Below are 24,370 nucleotides of genomic sequence, written 5' to 3' on the forward strand. Positions count from 1 at the left end.
GAACAGAACCGGTCTTTATGGTACACTTGAATAATGTCAATCATTTGGGCAGATGGCCAAACTGCAATCCTGCCAATTCCCACATGAGCCTGCCTCCCTCTTTCCCAGAGGACTTAGGAAAAGACAGAGTTCTGCATCAGTGTCATATGAATTGTTTTTGTGGTACACTTCCTAAATAGCTTCTTTCTGACAGGTCCTGCAGATGCTTCATTATCACACAAATGATGACACCTCCATTCAGCACAGGGCCTGCCAATACAGACACCCCCTATGACATTTCTGGTTTGGTGGCAGGGATAATGGGTACATATATATAGGGAATTCGGACTTGCTTTGCACGTATGATCTCCTCTAATGGGATGGTGTGTGCTCTGGGACATACTTTAGGGAAGAGAGCACAAATTCCAGTAAGGCAGCATGGAGAGGGTAGGGCATACAAGCAAGTTAAAAAAAAAGATTTTAAAAAATCCATCATTAACTCAAACATATTTTTTCTGAATAACTGAATGACATGCAAGTTACAGCAAAAGCAATTTATATTAAGCCCTAGGGTAACTGTAGCAAAAAGTATAGAAATGTAGGAACATAACTTTTTTTAGAGTATGTCTTTAAAAATCTTGGCAGAAATAACAGGCACTGAAACTATACCTAGCCATCAAGGTCAGCACTGGAAAGAAGATGCAGCTGTGTTAGAAAATTTTATTCTGAAGAAGAAACTTAGAAACAAAGGAACCCACTTAAAACATAATCCTAGATTTACCTTTAAGTCGTTCTAGTAAGTCAATTTGTCCAGAAGACGCTATTGCCTCATCTTCAATACTTCCTTGCAGCTGTTTCAGCACCTCCTGTAAGAAATCAGGCTTAACTAAGAAATCCCTAAAATAATAAACAACAAAGTAAATACATCTTACCCTGCCCTCAAGTGTACATTTAAGCAACAGCTACTTACACATTAATGTAAACTGTGTTTCACATGAGCAGTGATCAAGTGTTGTAATTGCTATCAAATATATTCTACAGTAGTACCCCAAGCACTGTCATAAGATAAAGTATATCCTGAATACTCATGCTCTCTGGTATTCCAACTTTATTAAAAAGCTCTTCTCAAAGCAAATACCAGCTATCTTGAATTTACCGATGTAGAAACGGAGGCAGAGATGAATTAAATTTCTCCATATGTGTATGTAGATTTAGTCTTGTAAAAATAAAATCTGCGTACATAACTAAAAATTGTAAATTATCTTGAATACTGTACTTTTAAAACCTAAAAGACATCAGAGCAGAACCGTCTCCCAGGATCTATATTCTGTAAGGCTTTAACAACACTGTACACCAGCAAAGACAGTAACATTGCTTTTTCAACTACTACTGCTACCCTCAAAAAAATGCTACCACCACCACCACACACTTGAGGAAAAGCCTCAGGATTCCTTTATGGTCTTACATTATATGGTTTACTACTACTACTACCACCACCATCATGCCTGCAAGAGAGATTTAGAATGTCTTCATGCAGCTAAAGCTTAAAAGCCAAGAATATTGCTATGTGCTATGGAAATGATGTATGATAGAATTATACAGCTGAAGGAACATACTTCTAATGCAGAAAAAGATTCACATACTAAACAATATCTACACTAAAAGGGGACCGTAAGCCCCCGGTGTCCCTAATGCTCAGTGGCCTAAATTCAGGTAGAAAACTAAATGCAAGTCAGTGAATGCTTTTTCCATACCATAATGGCAAATATTTCAATAGTAAAAACACACTGAAAAGACTGGCTGCAAGGCAAACAGCCCTTACAGGAATTTAAAATATAATTTTTCATGTTGTGACATAGAAAATATTTTTAGAAGCAGCAACAGTCAGGAAATGAAACCAACTCCAAAGAATGAAAGCTACTTCATACTTTTTATAGACTCAATGTCCAGAATTGTACTTCTGTTCAGAATGAATGAATTTTAGACAATGTAAAACATCTCCACATCACCGTTTTGCTTTTTAAGAGTCCGGCATACCTGTCAATATTTGTGGTTCTTGTAATTTGTACAGAAGGTAATTTTTAAATACATTTTGCTGCTTTCAAAGGAAATAAAATGGCATCTGCAACAACTCAAGATATTACTTAAAAAGACACACTACTGAGCTTTTCTATATTCAAAGTGTTGTTCCTTGTACCAAAAATCCTGCCCTACAAGTTGTACTTTTGTTCATGCTTCAGGGTGATCTCAGAGCATGAACTGAATTCAACCAAGGCAGCAGTCAAGACTGCTAATGGGCTTTCCCTCCATGCCTCCAGGCTGGAGCTAGTCCTCAACCAAAATCCCATGAAACATACATAGCATGCATGCTTGGTCCTCAACATAATTAATCTACAGATCTGCCTCTTGCTGTAATGCATGTTAATACTGGTGTAACCTTTAGAATCAAGTCTGGTGTGATTAAATCACTACTCTTGGCATGACCACTCCACTGTGCTTGTGTTTTTAAGTACGATCAAGGGCATCCTCATTATCCATATGGCCCAGCCACCTCTTCTAAGTAACACCTGCCTTGTCAGCAAAGTCAGACAAGCAAGTAATCTGGTGCTTATCAAGAAGGACTTCTACATTATCTGACATAAGGTCAAGTAACATTTCTGGATGGTAGTCTTAGCTTAAAAGCCTAAAAGGGCAACGTGGATACATGGAGTGATCTTGGAAGCTTTGCTGGCTTCTAAAAGAAGTGCCTGCTCAATTTAGAAATAATCTATTAATCCTGTTCCTCTGAGAAATGCACCTTGGTGAGGGAAAAATACCACAGCCTAAAGATCCAATCCTCCGGTTTCCTTCTTAGAAGCCTCTTTCTTACCTCTCTGCATAGCAGTTCTGCTAGTTCAGAAATTATATGATCAGGGCACTGAAGATCATCTAGTTCCAAGCCCCCTGAATGGGCAGGGACACCTTCCACCAGACCAGGTTGGTCAAGGCCCCATCCAACCTGGCCTTGAACACTACCAGGGAGGGGGCACCACAACTTCCCTGGGTAGCCTGTTCCAGTGTCTCACCAACCTCATAGCAAAAATTTCTTCCTAATGTCTGAACTAAATCTCCCCTCTTCAAGTTTTAAACCACCACCCCTTGTCCTCTCACTACACACCCATGTAAAAAGTGCTACCCCAGCTTTCTTGTAGGCCCCCTTCAGGTATTGGAAAGCTGCTATAAGGTCACCTCAGAGCCTCCTCTTCTCCAGGCTCAACAACCCCAACTTCCTCAAGTCTGTCTTCACAGGGGAGGTGCTCCAGCCCTCTGATGATTTTTGTGGCTCTCCTCTGGACACACTCATGGAGCTCTATGTCCTTCTTATGCTGGGGACTCCAGAACTGGACACAGTACTACAGGTGGGGTCCCACAAGAGCAGAGTAGAGGGGGAGAATCACCTCCCTTGACCTGCTGTCTGTGCTTCTTCTAATGCAGCCCAGGACATGGTTGGCTTTTTGGGCTGCAAGTACACACTGATGGCTCATGTTGAGCTTCTCACCCACCAGAATACCCAAGTCCTTCTTCCTCAGGGCTACCATCAATCCTTTCTCCTCCCAACCTGTATTGGTGCATGGGATTGCTTTGATCCAGGTCAAAGTATTTTTCTACTTTTCTTTTTTCTGTAGTACCACTGCTAAGCTAACAATGCTGTTATGAGGCTTTTATCAGATTCAAACTCAATCAAGGCACACTTTGAAATCTAACCTGATGAAACAAAGGTTTGAGAGGCACATGCAGCCCCTGGACCAGGTATTGCTGGAAAATGTGTGCTAAAACCAAAAACTGGTGAATTTACACTTTCACTTGAATAACAGAGCACAGAGAAGTTTTCTGCTATTATGCTTTGGAGGAAACCGGGCAAATTATGTATTACTGTGATAATCAATTTTTTTTTTTAACTTAATATAACTACAACTCAACACTAATGCTGTTTTCATGTATTTCTCCCATTTCCCCCCAAGATAATAACACAGTGCTTTGAAATAGTAATTTTCTACAATAACCTTATATTACATTTGATATAATGTCTGCTAATAGTATAAAATCTTCTCCACAGGTTAACATGAGTCAATTTAACTTAAGATAAATAAAACACTGTTTAGTTATACAAGTTTCCATAGTATTATTCCAAGCAAATCCTTTCCTGACTTGGTAGTGACTTACTGAAAGTATACACAAACGTAAGTGCATCTGTATGGCAGGCTGTTCTTCTTTTGAAGAATTTAAGTAAAATTATTTTAATGACCACTCAAATATAACCTAGTTTGTCTTGTCCTGCTGCAGCAGTAGAAAGGACTGCTTTTGCAAATGGAGTTGACCCTACGACTCATCATCAGTTTCTGTCTTCCCAGTCTCTGGACTGTGAATTACAGAAACAATGTCAATTTATTATTCTTTGTTGGTGGTGTTTTCTTTGTTTTTGTTTGGACACTGAATATAGCCCTGACTTGACAACTACTTTGTGAATAATTAAATAAAAACGTTCTGATCTATCAGCAACTAAACGGAACACCCCTGAGAGGAAAAGGACCTTAAGCTGAAGTACATCAGCCTGCTAAGAGTTGTAAATAAAAATGCTTAGGGCTGTGAATTGACTCATGGAGTTAATAAAGAAAGTGAACAGAGGAGCAACACTAAAAATGCCAGATTACAAATACCAATGATTTTAGATTTAGAAGAATCTTCAGTTTTTGAGATCTGTAAGTATAAATACTGTTACTCATTTTTTGAAATATTTCAAAATAAGGTGTCTGTAAAAAGAAATTCTGGTTTAGACACAGACTTTTCCTTTGGCAGGAAAGAGAGCACCAATGACAATTCAGACAAATCAGATACATTCGGTCTTCTGTAAATGCTGCTTGCTTCCCTGCTTCCTACCCCCTCCCCTTAAACAGAATAAGCTTTAGTACTTGCAACCCCTTTTCTAGAAGTTGTGTAGTCAGCAAATCCCAGTATATATGACAATATGAATATATGAAAGTTTCAATATGCATATACATTTCAAAAGATTTCCAGCAAAAGCTATTTTATCAATCATTTTTAGTAAGACACTCGCCATTTCTCTTCCTCCTTTTTAACTAATAATTATACTTGGGCCCATACTTGGACATTCATTTTATCCACATGTATGTGCACACATAGATTTCATTGTGTGTTTCTTTCAGTGTCTGTAAACAAAACCTTGACTGATTTATCTTTCAATTTAGGGTTTTTATAGATTATGCTTGCCTTGGATATCACTACATTTATAATATTTGAGCATGAAAAACAGGTTTATCTGCACAAATATTTTAAGTGTTTACAATTTCTGATAGTAATTGAACATCTTAACACCTTATAGGATGGGAATATGCACACTACATTACTATTATATTTAACCGAATCAGCAGTATTTTTACAAGATAGTATTTCTCACATTTGCACTCTAAACTGAAAGTAATTTTTCATGTTCAGCCCAGCGTCATACATTGTTTCAACTAATATTTGTTTAAAAGGACAGACATCACTAAAATTCAACAAAAACATTAGATGTCCCAGTGGAGGTAGAAGACACCAGAATACAGTTTTCTGTGCATTTGTGGATAGCATAAACATAAGCTCAAGGCCTTACATGACATTTCATAACTACATGAACTTGACAGTGCCTTAATTAACAGGGTTTGAGTGAGAGCTACAGAAGAAGCCCTTAACTTCTATACATTTTGGCACTATTTAATCAAGCTTGGTGTGAGCCTTTCTAATTGCCTGAAGCACTAACCTCTCTCGTTGCTCAGCCCTGTAGCCAGGTCCAAATTATAAAAGCAACGATGACAGCACTGCTGACTGAGGTGAAACACTGGAGCAACTCAACTTTTAACCTTGTAGGAAGAGAAGAGCAATGCTTGTGTGAAATGATGTTGTTCATTTTAGTTTAAAACAATGTCATTTTCTAAAAGAAAAATACTTGCTTGGCACCACAACGCTCAAGAGCTGTCGCTTGCTGTAACCACATACTGAAGCTAGTGCTAAGTTCTGAGTACAAGCCTGCTTTCAGGTCAACTCATGTTACCTGATTTTACGCTCAGAAAGAATGCTGTCTGAAGCACTGTCATTGACTAGACATATCACCAGCCCAATTTCACCTAAATGCTAATTAAAAAAAAATAAATTCTATTTCCTGAATTTGGATTCTCATAGAACCTTTAGTATTGCAATGATCATGTTAAAAATACTACTTAATGTGAAATCATACCAACAAATTTAAAAAGATGCAAATCAAACTCAGTTTAATGTTGCCTTTTTGTTGCTTAAACAAATTCACTGATACTTTAAGTGTCTGTAAAATGCTAAATTACTTTTATAACCGTATTTTAGTTCCCAAGAACCTGGAAGGAGTTCTTTGCAAATGTCTGTGCAGCCAGTGAACAGAAGTATCTTCCAGAATTCATAATTGGATTCTATTTGTAAAAATTAGTTATGGGATTTTCTTTGACTCACACACTAGAATTTGTCAAACGACCAACATATTCTAATAGCTTCAAAATTACTTGTATTGCTAGAAAATCTTATCCAGTGCACTGTCCCTTGCACATCACAGAGTACTAACAGTACTCTGCCTTCCCACATCACAACCCTGGTGTGACAGTCTCCTTTACATGCCTTAAGACTGACATCACCTCTGCCCTCATGGAAAGTATAGGTGTATGAGGCACCACAAAAATATTCTGTACATGACAATTCCAACTGAGACGAAGAAGAAAAAATATTTTCTGTGCTAACCATGATTACTGTTTTCCCTAGAAAGACTTCAGAAGTTCAAGCTTGTCTGGGGTCGGTCTCTTCTCCCAGGCAGCTATCAGCAGGACAAGAGGGCATGGACTTAAGCTCTGCCAGGGGAGGTTTAGGTTGGAGATTAGGAAGAAATTCTTTACAGAGAGGCTGATCAGACATTGGAATGGGCTGCCCAGGGAGGTGGTGGATTCTCCATCCCTGGAGGTTTTTAAGAAGAGGCTGATGTGGCACTCAGTGCCATGCTCTGGTAAAGAAGTTCCTTTTTTCCCTGCAGACTACATTCCTGCCAAGAAGTAACTTTCAAGAGAAATACCTCAGCCTCTAGAGATCATTACATAAAACAGTATTATTTTATGTAAGTATATATTTTAATCCTTACTATGGGCACTCAGTATGCTAACTTTGGAAGGTTTTTTTTTTAGAGTTGGCAAAATTATATAATAGGGTGTACAAATAAACTGACAAAATCAGGGCAGCATTGGCTACCTTAAAGCTGGTATTTCCTTAATATTGTAATGTACAAACTCAAATAAAATGCATTTTAAGACTTCTTTTATTGGTCGTATCTTCTCCATCTGAAGAGCAAAAAAAAAAAAATTCAAATTCTATTGTGTAAATCATTACAAACTAAGGTTTTTTAGTGCTACAAGCAAACAACAGATCTGGGAGTAGGATTCAGTGCAATATCCTCACCACTGAAAACTGACACAAGTATTGCACAGTACTGTCTTTAATCTATACTTTCGATTCATTGTTTCCCATAGTTTTCTTCTCAAAAGCAAAAAACTTAGTACACAAACCACTCATTTGCCACTTTGCACCTTGGACTGTTCTGCAGAACACTTTTGGTTCCTTCTACAATTCCTATTATTGCCTGCTTGTAATTTATGTTCCTGCATAAAGATTCCCCAGAGCTGTGCCACAACAAAATTCAGTCAAGTATCAAAGAAATCAAGACAAAGCCTCTACTGTGTGTCAGACAAAGCATGTATCGAAACAAGATTTAAAAACTGGAAGCTTACTGAAAAAACACAAGCTCTGTTAACGCAGCAGAGCACACAGTACCACAAAATAAGTCCCAGGATCCAGGAGGAAGAAGTATTAAAAAAATCTTAACTTTGGCCATGTCAGCCAGAACACTGAAAAATCTGTCAGAAAAAATGAAGTTGACTCATTTGAGTTGGCTGGAAGATGCACAGAAACAATGCCAGACCAAGGGCAGATTCAACACAGGCACCACTTTCTGAGGTACACTACTCGCATAGCAACAAGCAAACGAAAAACAGGGCAGGAAGTTCTCATCAGTTGGTGACACACTGGCTATTTAAAGAGAGAAAATTTATGTTCAACTGCTGCTAGTAGCAAGCAGAAGTTGGTTTGTTTTTTTTTTTATTACCATCTGTATCTGTGTGAAAAGGATCCTTCTCTAAATAGCTGTAAGTCAGGCATGCACTGGCAGAACTAGAATGAATAATGTGACGAAAACGAATGCCAGAACCCAGTAAATAATGGTAATGTGTCCACAGCTTCATAGCAGCATATTATTAACATCACAGCATGATCATGATACTTTGCAACTGCTTCATAAATTGCAAAGAAATTATAGGACCACACTGGCAATTCAGATGATTGACATGTGTAAGAAATGTATTTTAATGTAACAAACACTTTTTAAAATTATCTTAATATATTTCTAGAATAACCTAACAACTCTTATTTCTACCTTCTCATCAATTCTTCTGCCATTCAAATGTTCCCATGGCAAAGACCTGCAATGCAAAAAAACCCTTGTTTGTTTTCCACTTTTTATCTGATAATGTTACTTGGTGTCCCTTAGATCTGGTATTGAGGGAAACTGATCATTCTATATTAACTTTTCTCATGCTATTTATTATCTTCTAGGACTCAACAACCTTCTTCCCACCTTATTCCCCTCTCTCCTCCTGAAAAATCCCCTTCTAGTCAATCATGCCATTTAGCGAAGCTTTTCATATCACTTAGATTTTTTTGCACCAATATAATTCAACCTCTGAGCTGAGGTTCTTCAAAACAGGACTGAACTTCAGGATGCAGCATCTACCCACTCTGATAAAATTACGGCTTTTTTGTTTTCCTACCTACACTCAGTAATTCCCAATTACTGACTGATTTTTTGGTTCCAAACTTACAAAGTAACCTGACAATTTGTGAAAAAAAAAAAACATTTTCAGGTATTTTCAGCATCTGTGAGACCTCTTTCTGTGTTGTTGCCATGCTAATTTAGAATCCCTAATTACGTATAAAAAGTTAGGGCTGTTTTCCATCGTAACTTTTTTACATTTTGAAGTACTGATTTTAATCTGCCATATATTCCAATCACTCAATACCATGAGATTCTCCTGCAGCTCTTCACATTCTATTAATTTTCAACACACAAAATCAGTTGTGCGATTTTTGACTCACAAGTCTATAAGTCAAACTTTTTAATCTTAAATCTTTTTTTTTCAGATAACTTACGAACATGTTGCAAAAACACAGGCCACAGAAGAAATCTCCCTCAATTACTAATGGTTAAATAAGTAAAACACCTCCAAGTGACTATTCTGTTCTTCATTTTCTACCCTGAAGTTGGATAGTAATTAAAGAACCTTCCAAATCAACTTAATTTCTTCAGAAGACTTCGATGAGGGATATTACTAAACTCATCACAGAAATCCCAGTAGCCTCATCAGTTCCAATATTGCTTACCTCCTTCTCAAGCTATGCTTCTCCTTAAGAAAAAAAATGTTAACTTTCTGCCTGTTCTCTACTGTTGTAATTCTGTTCTCTGCTGTGGTTCCTGATGTGTCCATTACAAACTCATGCTTGCAGGTCTGTAGATCAGCGATTTTTCCTAAATATTTTTCTTAAAAAATGGAATCACATCTGCCACCTTTGGTAACTTGCATGCTGTAGCTGTCTGAATCACAGAAAGCAAGTCTTGATCTGTGTCTGACCATTCCAAGTGGCTGTTACATACTGAAGGACTTAAACACGTAAAGGATCCTGCAGGGAAATTACATACACACACACACATTTGAGAAAACAATGTAGATTCGATGCAGATGTCTGTGTGGCAGAAAAAAAGGAAGTTTTTTCAGTATGAATTCTCGTTTGACCGGGTATCTATCATTGTCAACAGACAACAATAAAGGGAGATATGTAAGAAAGCAAGTGGAAACATGCTGGTGAAGAACCTGAGGGGCCAGTGGATACCTGACTAACAGAGGATGTCTCTTAATCAGTAAGGCTGACGTAGCGTGGAATACACAGAGAAAAGCTTTGACTAAGAAGCCGTGCTTGCTGAATGGCTGCAACGAGGTTACCTACCATAGAATAACCTCAGGGACTATGAACAACCAGGCAATTACTGCTTGACAAACTGATTAAGACCTTTGACAGAAGGGAAATGATCTGCATGACAGAAGTTATAAAGTATCTGGATCTCATGATCACCCAAATAATTTATCTTCATTCTTATTTTGTAGTCTGCTCTCTCTCTAAAGCCAAAGGGGTCCTACCTCAATCTTTCCAACTGCTGGAGAGGGTGGAACAGATTATACAGTACAGCTGACAGTTCAGCAATTTCATAATCAAGTTGCCTTCAAACACTTGGGTGAATATAATTTCTGACATTTTACTACATCTGTTTTAACCCTTTGTTCTAAAGTTTCATTGTTGACACTTATTTGAGACAGGGATGAATTAAATTTGAGAAAACATCCACTGGGATGTTTTCTGCACAGTAGGGAAATGTCTCTAAACCTCTATATAAGCAGTAACTGTGGAGAAATCACAACACTGATTTCAGTTCATGAAGCAAATATTATCCACTATGTTGTATATGATTTGAACTCTTAGCAGAAATAAGAGCACACCAGGTAAAACAGATCACTTGGAAATCAGATTTCCAGTGACAGTTCTAGATATTATGCTAATACTCTAATGTGTAAGAGGATGCACAAAGAAATGCCCATCATACTAAATTCTAAGTTTCAAATAAAAATTTCTCAAGATATCCCACACACATTACTATGTGTAGCCTATTCACTAGCAGCAATTCCAGATCAAGTATATCTATTTTAACATAAGCATTTCTGTGTACTGAATGCTTTGCTTTCATAGCTTAACCTAATTCTTCAATTATTTTCTTTATTTCTGCATAGCTTGGTGAAACATTTGTTTGTGATACCAACTAGAAATCTTTAATCCAACGAAAAAATTAAAAGGGGAAAAGGTGATGGTGAAGCTACAAACACTCTCCTTAGAGAGTGACGAATAAGTTCTGTCATATGACACAGTAACTATTACCAGCAAAATTTACAATGTCTGGTATCTCAGAAAAATACCGCAGACTTCTGAAGATGCGGTTGCTATCATTAGTATGAATTCAACTGTATTTCTTTACCATCTACCTGAAGAACCCATAGCTACAGATAGGATAAGACAGATAGGCACTACATAATATATATCACGTAACAGAACTGCTCAGTTGTGTGTATCAAAAGGTCTCTGTGAACATCCTAGGCTTCAAATTTTAATTTGCAAGCACATGACTTACCACCATAAAATGAACTAAAAATTATTGTGCTGGTTACAATAGAATCTCTTAGCCTATCCTGTTGCTTTACAGAGAATATCATTAAACACTCATGATCAGAGACTGCTTATGAAAATAAATTAGGTTTTCAAGGGAAAATATCAAGAAATGGTGGCTAAGAAGACAGTATGATCATAAAATGAGGTCTGGTGAGTTGAAAGAAAAAGTAAATACTGAGTTACCTAATTGGTACAAAGACATCTCATAAAAGTAATCAGTCACACATTTCAAAAAAGACAATCCCTCAGCAGCCATTTTAAAGCAAATCTTATATTTTTATGCAAGGGAGATAAGATTTCAAATACTATCAGTACCTTTTGTGTTGCTAGAAGTGTAAACTTCTTAAAAGAGGATGTGATTCAACCACTGCTATACTATATATATATATATATGTCATATATATATATATATGATATAAAGAAGCAAGAACTTTGGGTTTTGTTTGTTTTTTTTGTTTTGTTGGGTTTTTTTGTTTGTTTTGTTTTTTCTTGTTTTAAACACTTACTGCTTATAGATCACAAAATGCTGCTTCCACAGAGGCTGACAAAGATTTCATGTCCAGAAAGCATAACAGCATCAAAACAAACATTTAAACATTTCAATCCAGTCAGTTATGGAACATTCTGAACATCAGTCTTCTGTTTTTATAAATAAATCTACCCTAACAAGCTCTGGGCTAGAAGCAGTACATTTTCCAGGATCCCTCTTTTTAATGAAACAAGCAAGCTACTGTTAGGCTGCTAACTTGCTAGTCCTGCTAAGGATTTGCATATTCATCCCTTCAAACCATCATAAAATTATATTACAGGAAGTTATAATTGCAGGTAAATCAAAATGCTAGTTAATATCACATGTCAGTCAGATGTACAAAGACACAAGCTTCCTCGTGTTTTCACAAACCCATCATGACAGAAACAAGATGAAAAACAGGCACCATGGCATCTTTAGCACACTGCTTATCTTTGATTCTGCTATTTGAGTATTCATTAATCAACCTCACAAAGTATGCGCAACACTGCACTAAATCTGGGATATTACTATCTTGTATGATTAACATTTCTTTTGAAACCACACTGAATTATCTTATCTTAGCACTGTGAAAAAACATTCAAAATCAAAATCCTCAAAATATTTTGGTGCTTGCTTTTTCATTTAGACAAAATAATTTCCAATCCAACATAACAGAATCACAACGCTTATTGCCCTACTGTCTACTTGGTGGAAGAAATCCGCAAACACCATTCAAGTCAAAAGTAAACCATATTTTGAACATGCACTGGACAGGATAGTTAACTAGATCCCTAGGACTTTGTCTTTTAAACCTGATTTCTTTGAAACAAATAAACAAAAGAACCAAGAAAACCTACAGGATATGATTAAAACTAAAACCTTTATATGAGGACAGTGATCTTCCAAAGAATCACCCTCCACGAAACAAAAAATAAGAAGTGTGTATTTACCTGGTTGGTCAGAACATTTCTCAAAAAACAAAACAAAACAAAAAAACCAAAAAAGAGACATTTTGCCCCACCAAGCATCACAGATAGTAAGTAATGAAGATGGCTTCCTTACACAAGTTGACACACATTACGCATTTACTGTAGAATCCAAGCACTCAGAGTGAGTGGGGAAACCAGGCATGATGCTCCTCTTCTGCTACTTCCAAAATACTGAAAGTTATGTTGCATATACCTATTTTCCACAAAGAAAAATGCTATATGAATCAGCTATAACATAAAAACCAAACCAGAACACCCCGTTCGAACAATCCTTGTCTTTTACAAGAACCAGGCTGAAGAGTCTGACAAAGTCAGTCTCCTACTTTTACATGCACAAAATAATACAGCTGACTTTAGACTGCTCTTTATCTCTTCAACACTTTAGGAGGTTTTGATTTAAAATAAAACAGTTCATTTTTTTCTAGATTTGTCCAAAATGTGTTTTATGCAGTTACTGTTACTATCTATATCTTTACCTGAAACTGTTTTTCTTCATTTATGAGCCAACATCGTTATTTCATTAACCATCAAACAGCGTATTTGTTGATTTAAAGAGAACATTCTATCAGACCAGACTGCTGTATTTTATCTGACAGTGAGCCAATAGTATCAACTGAATTTCCTAAATTAGTTATAATACTCGGAGGGATTTCTTTTGTTTGAACACTTAATCCATAGGACAACACAAATTAAAAAACAAAGTGGACACTGGTTTACTTATCATTTTGGCACTCTGGTTACCACATTTATTTTTGTTTACTCATCATGTTGTTTTCTGGTCAGCAAATGGACAATTTGCACTTGTATGAAATTTAGCTTTAAATACAAAGTGTTCAAACATTGTTCTTATATAGGTCAGTAGTAGTTTATAATAAATACATGTACAAGATGAGCTCATGTTAAGCTTTTAATTCCAGTATGATTACCTTATATTCCTGAAATGAAGCGACTATAAAGATGAGACACGCTTACACAACATTTCAACATGACTACTTGCAAAATCATTATCTTTAAAGATATGATATTGTCCTTAAAATGCCCTTCTCAACTTTTTCCTTTCACAACCAGTTAAAGAAGGTAAGACAAAAGAAGAGACACAGGCAAACATTTTAACACTCCAAAAAATCATTGTGAGATGTTTCTGCACTAGCCTACAAATAAAAATTAATGATGCAAGTACAGTGATGTTTGCCACGGAATCATAGCTTATTTTCCCCACAGCAGCTCTGCCTTTCCTGCAAATATGTGGGATTTTGCTTGATTTGAGCGGCTGCTACAGCTCAGTGACATACATGATTCTAAAAGACTTTTTTCCAAAATATTTGAAAATTCAACTACATACATGGTAGCCAAAAGCCCTTCCATCTCCACTGCTTTGGTTCTTCCAACTACTTTTGTTCTAGTTATCTCTAATTAAGGCACCAGACCTATAGAAACCATGCAGTTTCTTTCAGTGGAACAAAGACACCAAAAGCTTGCAGAACTGAAATTATCTTTTGATTAAAAAGATTCCTGCAGTGATCCTTCATCCAGTGGTTGCAAGATCATTCCTAGATCATCCTGTAGGTTCCAGTCAAGTCAAATCCACACTTCAGCCCTTTCCAAACACACGTGAAACAAACAAGGGAAAGAAGCTTTTTTGTTTAGGTGCTGAGGAATACAGTGGATTAGGATTTTCTTCATAAAGCACAGATTTTAGAAAACCCAAATTAATCTAAACAATCTCCTTCTCAACCTTCCCTCAAATTAAAAGGAAACATATTGAGTTTGATATTTTAGTTGGAGGCTCTTTAGGACAAATGCTTTTAAGTCCAGAATGGCATTTCAGGAGAGAAAAAATGTGACACCTACTCTTAATATGCTTGTAAGCACTCCTCTGTGAGCATGATAGAGCCATTTTCCATATGGCAGTGTGCCAGGTTTGAAGTAAGGACAGAAAGCTTTTCCACATCTCAAATTAATGCCCCAGAAACCAGCTTACACATCTGGTCTGTCTCTAGCTCAGGGAAAAATTAATTATCTACACAAAAGAAAAAAGAATTGTATGGGGACAAAGAAAAAAGAACTGTATGGGGACAAAATAGGATGAACTGTATGGGGACAAAGGGAAAAAAGACGTTTTTGCTCCCTTATTTTAGGCTGCAATTAGAGGGAGAGAAGTGCCTGAAAAATCTGTTATAATTTTATATCCTAAGAAACAGTGTATAAATGAAAGAACTAGCAACTGCTAATGCCAACCACTATTTCAAGTAGCTGGTGCAATGGAGTATAATTGCATTTCAATTTAGATATCAGAGACATTGTCATTTTACACTGCAATGCAAGGATTAAGTATATTTGAAAAATGTGTGCTTCTTTCAAGTGCTGTAACTAGTGGCAGTGCTTCAAAAAAGAAAAATTTTCTTCTTTCAGTGAATATACAGGTCACAACCTACAAGTTGGAGGAAAAGAAAGCTCAGTTCTAAGTATCTTTAATAGCTATATTAATCAGATTACTGTATTTAAAAGAATGAAGATTAATTGTAATGGAACAGTTCATCTCTAACATGAAAATATGGGAGAAAACAGATAGATATAAAAATGTTTAGTATTTAGAATATGCCTACCCTAATACCGGAGCATATGCAAAGATACCAACAATTCTGAGCCATATTAACTGAGATAGCAAAAGCAGACTGGTTTTACCAGCTGTTAGCAGAAAGCAGGATTTGTCAGCTTAGGAAGAGCATTAATGCCACGATAATGCTTCTGAAATTCCACCTTGGTCCCCTATCATGGATCACATGGATGCAGCTGTGTATTTGTCTTCCCACTGATAAAAATCCATCTGAATTCCAGCTGAGACTAGTGTTTCCTCCTGGATAGGTGTCAGCTCTGAAAGCCTATACCTAGCCAGTAGACCCCAGATGGACAGATCTGGGTGAAATTAATCATTATTAAATTCTCAAGTATAATTTAGGCTTTGGGAGAGGCTGGAGAACTTGTGGTCTTTATTTTATAAAAATCTCTTAAATACTGTAACTACATTAAACCCTCAAACCTTTAAACTTACCTTAAAACACTCCAGTCTCTCACACATTTTCAAGAACTGAACAATGCTTGCTTTGTCAAACTATGCCAGTAGACTGGACTTCTGACCAGTAAGTACAGCAGTGCTAGAATGGTAATGCTTACCATGATACACCAGGAAAGAAACTATGAAAACTGGAATCTGTTTCTAAAATACTGCTTTAGAATAGTTCCATCATAAAATAAAAATAATAGTAATTCTTCACTAGTTCTCCCTTACACAGCCTGGAGAAAGACTTCTATAGGAATCTGAAGCACACAGAACTTGCTGAGTGACTACCAGTCCATGACACAAAAGGCAGTAACAGAAACACTGATGCACGCAGCCATAGAGACTGCAATACCTTCATATTAGATGCCTCTGTTTCCAGTTTTGTTAGGTGATTTGAGTTATCCTCTAGCTCTTGCCGAAGGTTGGAGTTCTCCATCTTTAATGCCTCAACTTGCTTTAACAATTGATCATATGAAGCTGCAGCCATCCTGGGCTACTCTTGGCCCTAAAAAAAAAGGTAAAAGAAAAATATTAAATTTAAGCATTTTAGATTCTGTAAGCATCTCTTTCTCATTTACCACTGAACTTTATAAACCAACCCAGTAATGCCTAGAACTAATGCCAGTTCAAAGACTTTTTTTCAGTGGGCTTCCATTCGACACACATGATTAAGCAAATGAAAAAGTCTCATTAACAACTGTCCTAGGTACTAGGGTTAGTCAGAATACATGAAAGCATCATACATAATAGCATCGTACACCATCATACAAAAGCACTCTTACTATTTGCACTTCAGTTCTAACACTAAAGAACTATGCAGATAATAGGCCATATTTTGGGGTAGATAACAAGCATCATCAACCAAAAGTAAGAAAAGAAGCTTAAATACACCTGTACGTTAAATAAGCATGGATCCAGTTTCTGAAGGGGAGGTTTGTTTTGGTTTGTTTACTCTCCGTCCTGCTCCAAGTTCCTAAGCTTTCTGTTGTGTATTTTATTTTTATAACATGGAAGTAGGACATTGCCACTAAGAAACAGCATTCTGCCACAGACTAGCAGTCATTTCCTGATCTATTCAAATGGCAAAACTTGCTACATGGGTTTTCAGGAAAAAAAAACAAAACAAAAAACCAAACCGATTACAAACTGGGCAATCAAAAACATCTTCATTTTTTTTGTTCAATAGATGCCTAAGTGGACAGAAAGCAACACTGCCAGAGGCAGAACCTCACTCCTGCCATTTTGGAGCCATGCTGCCTAACTACAGCTCTGCTGATTGCCAAGACCCTTTCCAGAGGGGTGCCTGTACCAGCAGGAACCGCAGCGATGCCTCGCATCTGCTCCCCACTACCAGGGCATTCACACTGGCACTTCAGGACAAAGCAAAAATTTTAAAGACAGCCTCCTATGGAAGAGGGCTGGGAAGTGTATATCATACCTTTTGGGAGCATAGTCAGTACCTCCACACTGCAAACTGGACAGAAGGCACCCAGTGTGATGTTACCAACACACAAGCTGCAGGGGCATCTGCCTCCAGCAATGCCTGACACCCCACTGGCACAGGCTTCTGGACTTTCTCCAGGGCATGCAGATGTATACCTATCTATCTTCCCAGCCCTCCCAATAACTCTTATTTCTGCCTGTAAAGGTAGGGCTACCACATATCTTAGAAGAGTAAACTACGCTTTACAAATAACACTTTTTAGAAATAACCTACCCCAACTGCACCAAGGCATTCAATACAGTGCTACATGTAAAACCACATCCAGTTGCAATACAGACAATCAGAAGAACTGTATGTGGATAGGGTAGCTCAAAGATAAGATGCAGGACAACCTGATGTACCATGCAGGACAAGCAGGTGATCAGGCTCTGTCAGCATGGGTTCACAAAAGACAGGTCCAGCTTGATAAATTTAATCTCCTTCTGAGACAAGGTGACTTGCCTAGTGGACAAGGGAAAGGCTTTCAATGGTGTATACCTGGACCTTCATAAAGCCTTCAACACCATTTTCCACAGCATTCTCCTGGAGGAACTGGATGCTTATGGCCTAAATTGGTTCACTCTTCACTGGGCAAAAAAACTGGCTGGATGGCCAGGCCCAAAGAATGTCACGAATGGAGCTAAATCCACAAGTGGAATTCACAAATGGAGCCAGTCACAAGTGGTGTTCCGCAGGGCTTATTACTGGAGCCAGACCTGTTTAGTATCTTAAACAATTATCTGGATAAGGGAATTATGTGCAGCCTCGTAAGTTTGCAGATGACATTAGGAGGGAGCGGTTATCTGCCTGAGGCTCAACAGATGGATCTGGACAGGCTGGATTGATGGGCAAAGGCCAAATGCATGAGGTTCAACAAATCCAGATGCTGGGTTCCTAAGCTGGGTCAAAACAATCCCATGTGATGCTAGAGGCTTGCAGGAAAGTGGCTGGAACACTAACTGGCATAAAAAGACCTGCAAATGCTAATGCTGGTCAACAGAAGACTGAATATGAGCCAGAACTGTGCCCACGTGGCCAAGGAAGCCAACAGCATTTTGGCCTGTATCAGGTATAAGGTGGCCAGCAGGAATAGGGAAGTGACTGTCCTCCTGTACTTGGCACTGGTGACACCATACCTTGAGTACTGTTTAGTTTTGGGCCTCTCACTACATCAAGGACTCTGAGGTGCTGGAGTGAGCCAAGAGAATAGCAGTGAAGCTTGTGAAGAGTCTGGAGCACAGACCTCATGAGTAGTGTCTGTGGGAACTGGGGTTGTTTGGCCTGGAAAAAAGGAGGCTGAGGGGAGATCTTATCACTCTTTACAGCTACCTGGAAGGAATCCTAGTGAGGTGGGGGTCAGTTTCTTCCCCCTAGTAACAAGCAGCAAGACCAGAGGAAATGGACTTAGGCTGCACCATGGGAGGTTTAGACTGGGTATTACAAGAACTTTCGTCACTAAAAGGATTATCAAACACTGGAACAGTATATTATCATATACTGGAACAGGCTGCCCAAGGAAATGGTGAAATCACCATCCCTGGAGGTGTTCAAAAGATGTGGTGGTTAGGAATGTGGTTTAGCAGTGGACATGGCAGATTTAGGTTAATGGACGGACTTGATGATCTTAAAGGTCTTTTCCGACCAGAACAATTCTGTGAAGATGATGGTGCTGAAATCCAAATTGTTGGGCTGGAGGCAGGTAAGCAAAGATCCCCCCAAACTAGTCTGTGATAAGTATTTTAAAATTATTCATTACTGACCTTGCCACAATAAGTGGCATCAAAATTTGCTCCCATAAATTCAAGAGGTGTCACAAGGTCAGAGAACTACATGTAATACACAGGGAACTTGCTGAACTGAGGAATGGAGCAGCAGAAACTGTGACAGACTGAAAGCCCAACAATGTAAGGTCAGTCATGTGGGCATCTTGTCACCTGGATTGCGTGCGCCAGGAGAAGGAACTCCAGGCTCTGACAGCTGCCCTGCAGGGCGCTGGAACGCTGCCAATGCAAGGCTGGAACAAGAACAAACACAATCCCTGGAGTTATCAAATCATTTTACAAAGATGTGTAAGAAAAGTGAATTTAAGTGGGTGCTGAGAAAGATGTTAAGTGATTGTGGTAATGGAGGGTCTCTCACATGAGAAGACACTTGACAAGCAAGCCTTTGGGAGGGGAAAACATTCAAAGGGAGAAAAATTTTTCTGTTAAAGCAAAATAATGACACAGAACAGATGGTAAATCATTCATTTACCAATGTAGGCTGGCAACATCCACTAGAAGTTGTAAATTCAGCGACACACTTGTCTAACTCACTGCACAGGAAGGAAATGGACCTAGTGGTTCAGAAATCCAATCTTTTATTCCTAAATATTAATACAAAGTATTGTGCTTACTTTCCTACCTTCAACATATTTGTATCTTTTTCTCCTGAAGTAATGAAATGTAAAGCATCTCAGAAAAGACACCATTATTTAATTCTAAAACGAGGGAAATGGACACAGATAATTCAAGACCACAAAGCAGCTTAGGCTTTCTGATGCTGAACACTGCAACATCTCTCATGCACTTCGTTTGTACAGTGAAATCACACAGCTCAGTTTCACACAAGCTGTTTCATGTATACTGAGCTAGCATCCCCAAAAGGAAAAACTGCCTCTCTTTTGGAAATAGGTTTTACAAGTAGCCTCTAACTAGACATATCATATCAGAGTCTGGGTACCAAAATCAGCCCTTGGATTTATGCTCCAAAATATCTGCATACAAAAAAAACCCAAAACCAACTTAAAAAAATCATCCCCTTCTTGTAACTTTTAAGTGGTCAAAAACACCTGCCCTGGCGAAAGAGTCAAACTCAGTATCTTCTCAGTCAAATAGGGTTCACAGCCACAGATCACCTCAGTCACAGCAGGAGTAGCCAGTTCAAAGGAAAGCAAGGAACGATTATACACATGGCTCACTCACCTGTAGATGTAGCACTGCATGTAAACTATTGAACACATTGGGCCAAAATCAGCTGAATATAGAACAAATGACTCTTCTTCTTCCCCGTATGAAAACACTACAGTGGGGGGGACGTGGAGGGGAAGAGGAAAACTCTGGCCTCCAACACCCACTTCGGGTCTTACTCAGCCAAAAGGAAAATGGATGACCCACGCAACAGAACCTGCCTTTGTGAAGTTCACTATTCTGCTTCACCCAGGCTCCCTTCTGCACTCTACCTGCGTTTCTTCCTCCCAAAATGGTTATCATTAAAGGGAGGAATGGAGACATCCTTCTCTCTAGTTTGCTAATAACCCTTTCAGAATACAGAAACTTTGAATTCCCTGCAAGAAACACCTAATATCTTGATCTTCTACTTCCCTGATCCATATTTCTCATTGTTAAGAGGATTCTTCTCCATCTGCTAACAAAGTAAGGTGAAATTATGACAAGAAATTTCACACTTTCCTGAGCCAGCGCTTTGCATGAATATACAAATCAAAGAATTCCAAGCTCAGTATAATTCCTTTACAAGCTAGAATTAAGGTTAATGCAAATATTCTGTTAAAATTTAGACATATATTTTTCTGTATTAGGAAAACTGTACCAGTAACAACTGCACAAAAATCAAGGAATCTAGATGCACTCTTTTTACTCTCAAACCCCAAGACACAGGAAAATCCTGCAATATTTTCTGAAATCTTACCATTTTGTATTGATCGGTGCATTTTTCTTTGAAATCAATAGGCATATATACTCAACATGCCCTATACACATTTCACTTATGAACCCAAATAAGTTGTGGTATTTTAATTAAATCTCCTTATGAAAACATTTCAAATTCCCACTTCTATTTTTTTCATCTGTAAAAGCTAAAAAACTATCACTGTTACCAGAGCATTCTATTTTTCTAAAGCAACTTTTGTAGAACATATTAGTCTTAAGTCTTTTCAGAACAGACACTAAGAATAATCCAAGATATAAAACCCTACTGTGTTTTTTCAACAAAAGATACAGGGATTTCGCATTGTCTACCTATAATGCTAGATGAAATTTTGGGACAGCCACAACCTATTTGGTTCAATTTTAGAAATCTTAAATGGAATAATTTTTCTGTCAGCCACAGTAACTACATTTTATGTGCGGTTTTTGTCTGTTTGTTTTGGTTAAGTTTTGGGTTTTTTTTTTTGTTAGCAAATAAGATGTATACCTACCCTAGACATCAAAACCAGTATAAAAAAAAAAAGGCAACACTACTTTCTTCAATAAGGCCCCATCCAAAAACACTGATGTCAACCAAGGCTCTCGTTCATGTAATTTATTTTGTATTATGAACTTTGTTGAGAGTGAAAACCAAACGTTCAACTAATAAGCAAACATGGCTGTTTACCACCACCACCAGTTAGTAGATGTGCTTCTCTGTTCTTAAGTGAAGATTTTTTACAATGTAGTTTATCTTCTTAATATAACGACTTGTAACCATTGTATCTTAAGTTCATGAATATCCAGATTACAGTTTACTAAATTCGGGAAGGACTATCAACTCCGACTTTTTTCTACATCCACAAATTTTACTGAACTCTTCAGTGCTGAGCCAAATCTCGTCCTTATTGTTCTTTACCATTTTGTCAATTTTTATCATTCATTCCCATTTGACTAAAGGGGAACTGTTTCTTCAGGGGCACTGAAGAAACACTGAAGTCAGGGCAGAAGTAGTCATACGGTAGTCACAAGATTTTTCCAATAAATTTCACCTAAATGTATTTATAAACAGATTTTTTTAAGCACTAATGCTAGGGCTCTGAATTGGAAGTAGTTTGTGGTAGGACTGGGAGGGCTGCACAGGTGCCTGCCACCAGCTGTCTGCCCTACCCACCTCTGCAAAGTTCCCACCCAGGGAAGGAAGATGGGTTCAGCTGCTCAAGTGGCAGCTGCCTAAACCACTGCAGATTTCTGCTCGACTACCAAGGTAATCTGAAATAGTTGTCAGTTTAACTTAGTCTGCTGGTCTGTTACCCATAGTGATTCAGCAGCTGTTACACAGCTATTTTCAAAGGAGGGGCAAGACCAGACAGAGGCAAAAAGTCCAGCACAGCTGTCCCAAAGTAAGTCAGCCTCACTTACTAACTTCAGCATCAAGTGGACCACTTTCATAGTTACCTTTATCAGTACACTCAAGAATCAAGTGAGGTCTTCTTAACCTTTCTTACACTGAACATAAACTATGCCAGTTTGCATTATTTCAGTTTCTGTGACTGAATCACGTATTGGAATTTTCTTTTTGTTTGAAGCTTGTCTTCAAGTTAAATTGTTTATATGTACATATCTTTCTGCTTGTCCTTTTTCAACTCTGTCAAAATATAAGCACTCTTAAGTGCTGTATTTAAGAACTTCACAGAAATGAATTATCAGTTGGCCAAGGGCTGTCTTAAGCATTTTGCTTTGGGGCAAGCTGTACAGCCTTGCTGATTTAAAAGGATTTATCCTTTACAGGCACTGCTTAATAATCACCTTTAATACTCCTACTCACTGAACACTCCAGTGGTCTCAGATCATAAAACCCATCATCCTGATTCTTTCCAGAGAGTACAAAAAAACCCTATTTTTGCCTTCTTTGCCATCATGCAAAACAGTAACAAGGTTATTTCCACCTGGTAATGAGCCTATACTATACTGAAATGGCTTTTGTTGCCACCATATTTAATCTTCCTATCCCTATGTGCATTTAAGAATTAACTCCAAAACTTCTAGTCAGTAGCAGATAGAAGGGAGGCTATTTTATTTGGTTTTTCCTCATCTGTGTCTAGGTGGGCATACACACATAACAAGTTTGAAAGTGCTGTAAGGCTCTGGGTGTGGTTAAAGAGAAGAAAATACTCAGTACGGAATGAGAACTGCCCCTAAATGGAACAGCAGATCTGGAGCATGCTCAGGCCACGACAGAAATGCAGGAAGAAGCTGAAACAGCTATCATACAAAACTCCTTTTTGCCAGCTGTTTTACCTACAGAGGGCATTTTTATCAGAAAGGGAATTGCAAGTTATGTAACACTACTCCTTTTAGTAGATTTGAAAAAGATAACATCGAAAAAATTAGAATTCTAGAAGCTTAGAATTTTAATAAAAGAATGCTAACAATCCAGAACACATACCTATTAGTATATATATACATATATATATATAAAAGAGAAATCAAGGAGTCATACATTCTGGGCTATGAATCCAATAGTTCATGAATCAAGTTCATCTTTTATTTCACTGACAAGAAAAAAGACCCACTTCTTCCTTTTTAATTCTGAGTTGGGAAGTTCTTTAGCTGGTTATGTGCTGCATGCAGAGTATGACTGTGACAAAACAAAACATGACTTGCATTTAAATACTGTATTGAACAGAAAGCAATCGGAACACCATTTGAATCATGACTTACATTGGACCAGGGATGATTCACAAGCCTAAACACCCACTCTTCATGATGATCATCATCTTGATTATTCATGGCTAATTGTGTATGCCATCACTGCACATGACTTACTCCTGTTTACTTCCATTTTTTCATAATCTTCCAAGGATTCAATTCCAGAAAGCTTAAACTATTAAAAAAGCCTGAAACAGGTTTTTATTTTTCAGTTTTAACTGAAAGCACAAACTAAACCCCAAACCATTCACACTAAATAAAACAGCTTTAATTTAAAAAAATTTTAAAACATAGTACTTTCCTATAGTGTGTGACTTATCAATGTCACCTTCAAGCTTCCCTTCAGCACTTGAAGGAAAGAGCTATCATTTGCCTTGCAGGAAATGCGTCAGAATCTGTTCACACTTTCCTGTGTGAATTTTTAAAATCCAACATTGGAGACTTGGTCTTCACTGATATTAATTTAACATCAGAGCATCTGATTTGCAGTATAGTCTATTTTAAACAGTATTTCATTATATCAAT

At 37.8% G+C, this 24,370-nt stretch overlaps 1 protein-coding gene across 3 annotated transcripts in view; it reads right to left on the reverse strand.

Annotated features, from left to right (window-relative positions):
- The window catches only part of APC (APC regulator of WNT signaling pathway), an 88,253-nt gene that overhangs the window by 40,764 nt on the left and 23,119 nt on the right, over positions 1 to 24,370 (reverse strand). For all 3 annotated transcript variants that reach the window (XM_030466677.1, XM_030466678.1, XM_030466676.1), the window contains exons 2-3: positions 16,320 to 16,472; positions 761 to 845 (exon numbers count right to left, since the gene is read on the reverse strand). In XM_030466677.1, the coding sequence (XP_030322537.1) occupies positions 761 to 845; positions 16,320 to 16,454 (220 nt within the window). In that variant the 5' untranslated portion in view covers positions 16,455 to 16,472. The remainder of the gene's footprint in view (positions 1 to 760; positions 846 to 16,319; positions 16,473 to 24,370) is intronic.

This window comes from Calypte anna, chromosome Z (assembly GCF_003957555.1).
Source record: "Calypte anna isolate BGI_N300 chromosome Z, bCalAnn1_v1.p, whole genome shotgun sequence".
In the NCBI taxonomy this organism is placed as follows: Eukaryota; Metazoa; Chordata; class Aves; order Apodiformes; family Trochilidae; genus Calypte; species Calypte anna.